Source organism: Salvia miltiorrhiza, chromosome 6 (assembly GCF_028751815.1).
Source record: "Salvia miltiorrhiza cultivar Shanhuang (shh) chromosome 6, IMPLAD_Smil_shh, whole genome shotgun sequence".
Lineage (NCBI taxonomy): Eukaryota > Viridiplantae > Streptophyta > Magnoliopsida > Lamiales > Lamiaceae > Salvia > Salvia miltiorrhiza.
The window spans coordinates 25,006,019-25,012,864 of NC_080392.1; the positions used below are offsets into that span (position 1 = coordinate 25,006,019).

The following is a 6,846-nucleotide window of genomic DNA, read 5'->3' on the forward strand; positions in this document are numbered from 1 at the left end:
CTAGTTGGTTAATAGGGATTAATTAATTATTGCGTCGGTGATCAGAGCCTTGAATTAGTGTGGATTTATTTGAGCCGAATTACCTTTCTATTGATATTTTTTCTTGAGTTATTTTATTTGATTTAATTTGCTTTTTTTAGTTAATTAATATTCTTCTCAAATTTAAGGCGTGGTGGCTACACCAATTTTATAGATTTAGGGAATTGAATAGTTTTATCTGCTTTCTGTGGGATCGATCCTACTTATCATCATACTAATTTGTTTTGATAATTCTGCAGGAATTATTTGGTGGTATACGACGTCCACCAACGGTCCATGTATCTTGAAAACTCTGTACCTAGCTACACTAATTAATGTTTAGGATTTCAAAAGGAAAAACGTTAACCTTTACTACCATGTCATGTTAGAGAGCATAGTGCTGGTTTTTCCATTTTATACCACATGATTGTTTTTTGTTTGTATGGGGCCCACACGTACTTCAACTCTTTTCCTTTTCTCCCACTTTTTAACTTCCTAGCATTAAGTATGCCATTATAGTATAAGATATGACGAAGGGAATTAAGAAATCTGTGTGTATTCTCCCAAAATTAAGATATCATGGAAGTTTCTCTGTTTTACCCTTCTCTGGCTCTGTTTTGCATCATCCTAGCTCTCAAACTCTTCCCAAGAAGAAAAACCCACCGCCGCCTACCTCCGAGTCCATGGCCGGCGCTGCCCTTCCTCGGCCACCTCCACCTCCTCACGCCGCCGCTCCACCGCACCTTCCACCGCCTTTCCCTCACACACGGCCCCATCTTCTCCCTCAAGCTGGGCGCCCGCCGCGTTGTCGTCGTGTCGTCGCCCCGCTTAGTGGCGGAATGCTTCACCGCAAACGACGTCATTTTCTCCAACCGGCCGCGCGTCCTGGCCGACAAGTACATCGGCTACAACCACACCACCATGGCGGGGGGGCCCTACGGCCCCCACTGGCGCAGCCTCCGCCGCCTCGCCGCAACGGAAGCGCTCGCCCCGGCCCGCCTTAACGCGCTGGGCGGGGCCAGGGAGGAGGAAATGCGCCTAGCGCTGCAGAAGCTGGCAACAACCGGCGACGATTTCTCGGCGGTGGAATTGAGGCCGAGAATCTTCGACCTCATCTTCAACGTCATCATGAGGATGCTGGCCGGACAGGGAAATTTTTCCGGCGGCGGCGAGGAATTTGGAGGAAGAATTCATGAGATGGTTAGTGAGGTTTTCGAGGCGGCGCAGTCTTCGAATCCGGAGGATTTTCTGCCGTTTTTGGAGTGGATGGATTACAGAGGTTTGAAGAGGAAGCTGGGTGAACTGGGTAAAAGACTCGACGATTTTTACGAGCGGTTGCTGGCGGAGCACCGCCGTGAGAGGAGGAGCACAATTATTGGCCACCTTCTGGCGCTGCAGGAATCGGATCCCCTATTCTACACGGACCAAACCATCAAAGGCTTTATTACGGTGAGAATCTAATTTTATATACTTTATTTAAGAATCCAAAGAAAGAACAGAGCGTTTTAGACAGAGAAACCCAAAAAAGAAAAAGGAATCTAAAGAAGAAGGGAAAAAATTATCTGAGGATCTCCTTAAAAAAACAATTTTTATCGTAACTGAAAAACCCAACAATTTTATCATAACTAAAAAAACAATCTTATTTATCGTGATGAGATTAAAAATTATACATTTATGTCCCTAAGGGACACCAAACCGTGCGACCTCCTATGTTTGAACAATGAGGTCCTGGATTCAAACCTCATCGCTTTCCCTCCCCAACTCCCCCGAGTCAAGAAAAAATTATACATTTCTATATAATAAAAATATTATTAATAATAATTTTAATTGAAATTAAATATGATTAACTTTATTTCTTTTGTGGCATTCCCATATCAATTGGGCACATTAACATGTACTTACGTTGGGTAAGTGAACAAAATTGAGCAACTGACAAGGAGCTTACCAATTCGTAGTTAAGTTATAATAACTAGTGCGCAACCCGTCGAAATTCGACGGGAAATTATTTTAACTTATTATATAAATTATTTTTAAATTTATTTAATTTAAAATAATATAGTTGAAATTATATTAATTTGAATCATATTCCTTAATTAAATGTTAGCCTTTTATTAGAATAATAAATATTCTTTTTATGTAGATTTTTATTTAATAATATTTTGAAAAATGTATCGATATTGAAAATTTTATTTCATTTGAGCATCATCTCGTCTGAACCTTGTAGGATCATATCATAATCTAAATTTCGGAAGACGACAACTAACGTTTGAACATCAGACTTTTGAGTATCATCTCGTCTAGACCTTAAAATACAAAAAATGAACTTTTATGCGTCAAGTTTTTTTAACATCACTATCTGGAGCTTTAAAAATCAAAGTTGACTTGTGAGATTGTATGATTTGGAGCTTCTAACATCATAACTAACTTGTAAACATCATTTTGTATGGAACTTGAAAAAATCTTGACAAACTTTTATGCATTATTAGTTCTAAATATTATAATTGGGTTCCAAGAATCATCTCGTTTGGAGTTAAAAAAAAATAAATTTAACTTGTGAGTATCATCTCATTTGAACTTTGAAGGACCACAATTAAGTTACAAGAATTATCTTGTGTGTAGCTTTAAAGATCATTATCATCTTTAGCTTGTAAGATCATAACTAACTTCTAAACATACTCTTGTATGCAGCTTGAAAAATCTTGACAATTTTTTGTGCATTATTTCATTTGGAGCTTGAAATATCATAATTGAGTTTCGAGCATCATTTCGTTTGAAATTTGAAAGAATAAAATGGACTCGTGAACATTAATTATCTTCAAATCTTGAGTTTCGAGCATCATTCCGTCTGAAAATTGAAAGAATAAAATTGACTCGTGAACATTATCTTGTTTGAAGTTTGAAAGACCATAACTAAGTTTTGAAAATCATCTCGTGTGTAGCTTAAGAAAGTTGACACGAGATTCAAATTGTATTAATTTATTTAGTAATTTAATTGATAAATTTTCATAAAAAATCTATGTTGAATCCAAATTTTATTTTTAAAATTTTATACAAAATATACTATTTTATAATCAAATTAAATTGAAGAAATAATTTACTTAATCAAACCAATTTATTTTTTCAAATTAAATTAATTAGACCATGTATTTAATTAAATAAATTTTGTCAAATTAAATTGACAAAACAATTCAAATTGTATTAGTCTCAATCATTCCGCCAATTAAATGTAAATTTTTAATTTGGAGAGCAAGAGCTTATTCTTGTATAAGTTTTATTTTGGTGAAATCTTATAAAAATACTCAATGTGAAATGAGGAGATTTATATGAATTCTTCACTCGATTGAGATTATTATAAATTTGATACATGATTAAAGATTTCTAATATATTTTAACATCATATCCTCTATTGTTCTTTATTTAAATTCTTCATTTATGCATTACTAATTTCATAATTTATCTATTATTATTATTATTATTATTATTATTATTATTATTATTATTATTATTATTATTATTATTATTATTATTATTATTATTATTGTAGTAATGGACGAATAGAAACAAATAAAATTTGCAAACAGAAACAAATAAAATTTGCAGAAATGAAAAATATATTTTTCTTCCCTATATAAATAAAATGTATGGATTTATCTTATAAAAAATAAAAATAAAATTTTAATTATTTTGATATACATAAAATAAGATTTTGTTTTAAAGTAATTAGTTTATAGAATTTGTGCCTTATTATGCAAACATGTAAATCAATGACCGGACCCGTTTATAATTTACATATACGTGCATGTCTCAATTTAAACTTAATTTAAAATTAATTTTATTGAAAATTAAGAATATAAATATTATATATATATATATATATATATATATATTATATTCATATAATATAATATAATATATTGCAACATATATATAATATGTACGCTATTGAGAAATATAAAATTAATAACAAATATACATCTAATCACTAACATTCAATTAAAATAATTTATCGTATATAGATTATAATTTTTTTCTTATCAAACATGTAAATCTAATTTTTATCTAGAAAAAATAAATAATAAAATTTATTAATTTAAATTATATGTAATGTTAATATTATTATATATATACATTTATTATTAATTATATTTATTATGATTAATGAATCTTTATATATAATGTAATAGTTAATTAATTAATAAATGATGAAGATTATATATGGTAAATTTTGAAATGGTGAGATTTTAGATATGCCACATAGGTTAAGGCTTAATCCTATTATATATATGTAATGTTAATATTATTATATATATATACATTTATTATTAATTATATTTATTATGATTAATGAATCTTTATATATAATGTAATAGTTAATTAATTAATAAATGATGAAGATTATATATGGTAAATTTTGAAATGGTGAGATTTTAGATATGCCACATAGGTTAAGGCTTAATCCTATTATATAATAGATACACTTAAATATAGCATAGGATTAAACCATTTTAAATAAGGATTTCATTTCCAGTCACATGATTTATTTTGCATCGGGTAAATATTATTTTAAATTTTAAATTATTTTCACACTATCAGTTATATCATAAATTATTGAAAATAATTTTTTAAATTTTGAACCATCAAATTTTATGTCAATTATATCATTCGTTCAATTTTTTGGCGCAAAAAATTGAACGTGGCTTGTCGGAAATCACGATGCATTTAATTTTTTTTACCAACATTGTATAACACGACGTGATTATATGCCTTACTAACTAAAAATTCAGATGGTGGAAAATGGATAAAGGGTTGATACAAAATTGATAAGGTTTAAAAAATTATTTTCGATAATTCATAATATAATCAGTAGTGATATTTATTGATTTACCACATTCATTGTTTATTTTGACTAATACGCACTTATGTACGATGTACGCGTTGTTCCTAAATGTTGTGCTGGTTCTATTTTATTTTGCATTCTTTATTCTTGGATTACGAATAAAAGTTTAGATCATTTTCTTTTAATTATGCTTTTTACTAAAGCGATTTATATTAATGTGCCTAGAATATGATAATTGCGGGCACAGACACATCAGTCGTGACAATAGAATGGGCCATGTCACTTTTGCTCAACCATCCTCATATCCTCAAAAGTGCTAGGCTCGAGCTCGACTCGGTAGTCGGATCCCATCGTTTAGTGGAGGAACAAGATTTACTAAATCTGAATTATCTTCAGAATATTATCTCAGAAACATTTCGTATGTTCCCCGCTGGACCACTGATGCTGCCTCGCGAATCATCGGCCGATTGCAAAGTCGGCGGATACGACATCCAACGCGGGACGATTTTATTGGTCAACGCGTGGGCTATTCATAGGGATTCAGATGTATGGGACGAGCCGATGAGCTTCAAGCCCGAGAGGTTTGAAGAAAGAGAGGTGGAGATAGAAAAGTTGATGCCGTTTGGAATGGGGCGGAGGGCGTGCCCTGGGGCGGGCTTGGGGCGGCGGATGGTGGGGTTGACATTGGCATCATTGGTTCATTGCTTTGACTGGGAACGCATGGGTCCGAACGAAGTTGATTTAGCCGAAGGAGTTGGGCTTACTATGCCCAAATTGAAGCCCTTAGAGGCTATGTGTAGACCAAGACAAATCATGCTCCATGCTCTTCTGTAAGCAACTCATGTTACTTGATTGACTAAAAGTCTAAAATCAATGTTTACCCATGAAATTATCTTAAGTAGATTATATTACATCGTTGTGTCTTTACTGTGGACTCAATTTGGTGTGTAGTTGTATTAATCGATTAATTATATAAAATAAAATATATTAAATGCACCCATTAATTCATTCTCAATCTTCTTCATTCTTTATTGTTAGCATCTTGAATCCTCTATTCCATATTGAAAATATATTAAATTTAATTTAGAAATTCTTAACTTAAATAAAAGGTCATTCATCATTCTTAATTGCATTAGACATTTATTATTTTCATAATCATATTCTATTGAAGTTTATCATAGAAAATATTGAATTACTATCATAAAGGTGAGACCATTATTACACTTACAACACACTCAACTATTTTATTAAAATTCGGTCATTCTTAAATTAACATGAAATTGGGGGACAAAGAGTATTTAATTATCTAGATATTTTATAAACTTATATAAGTTTGAGTAATAGTGGGTATTGAAAATGTCACCTGTCCAAACACATATATTGTCACAACAAATAAAATAAGTATGTATGGTGATACACATATCACATTATTTTGTAAAACAGTAAAGAACAGTACGCCAAGAATGGTTACCCATTATCTGAAGTTAAGATATAGATGGACTTATAATAAGACTCGATCTTACTTAACGACTATATCTTCCTAAAATCACACCAACGGTGGATGATTATAAGCAAGACGAAAACTAACTTCCTAGGCATAAACTCAACTCGTTCACCAAGATTTCACAAATTGTTTAGTGAAAGAAAACAATATACGTCTCGAGTTTTCGATTTTCAAGTACTTTCACTATATCACATATGTTGATCTTTTAAGATGATAACATGTAAACATAAAAAACACACTGTTGAGTTGGGTTTGAATCTCAACAGCAAATTTATAAAAAGTGGAAGAAATCGAGTTAAAACTAAGAAATTGTGAAAGATCGTGAAGAAGAGATGATTTTTCTCTTTTTGTATTCAATTTTGAATGAATGATAATTAATGTTTTTCCATTTGAATATTACTTGCTATTTATAGGCTAAACCTAGCTAAAACTTAATACCAAGGGCCAATTAGTGTAGGTCCCTTAGCCCAAGCTTCATTAAAACCTT

At 31.5% G+C, this 6,846-nt stretch overlaps 1 protein-coding gene across 1 annotated transcript; it reads left to right on the top strand.

The window, feature by feature from the left end:
• Positions 1 to 516: 516 nt before the first annotated feature.
• LOC130990926 (cytochrome P450 81Q32-like) lies at positions 517 to 5,843 on the top strand. The gene is made up of 2 exons (XM_057915152.1): positions 517 to 1,467; positions 5,081 to 5,843. The coding sequence occupies exons 1-2, from the start codon at positions 598 to 600 to the stop codon at positions 5,687 to 5,689; spliced, it is 1,479 nt and encodes a 492-aa protein (XP_057771135.1). The 5' UTR covers positions 517 to 597; the 3' UTR covers positions 5,690 to 5,843.
• Positions 5,844 to 6,846: the final 1,003 nt, after the last annotated feature.

Coding starts and splice junctions, on each gene's coding strand:
- LOC130990926 (XM_057915152.1), top strand. CDS start 598: ATGGAAGTTTCTCTGTTTTACCCTTCTCTGGCTCTGTTTTGCATCATC. Junction 1,468..5,080: donor CCATCAAAGGCTTTATTACG/GTGAGAATCTAA, acceptor TAATGTGCCTAG/AATATGATAATTGCGGGCAC.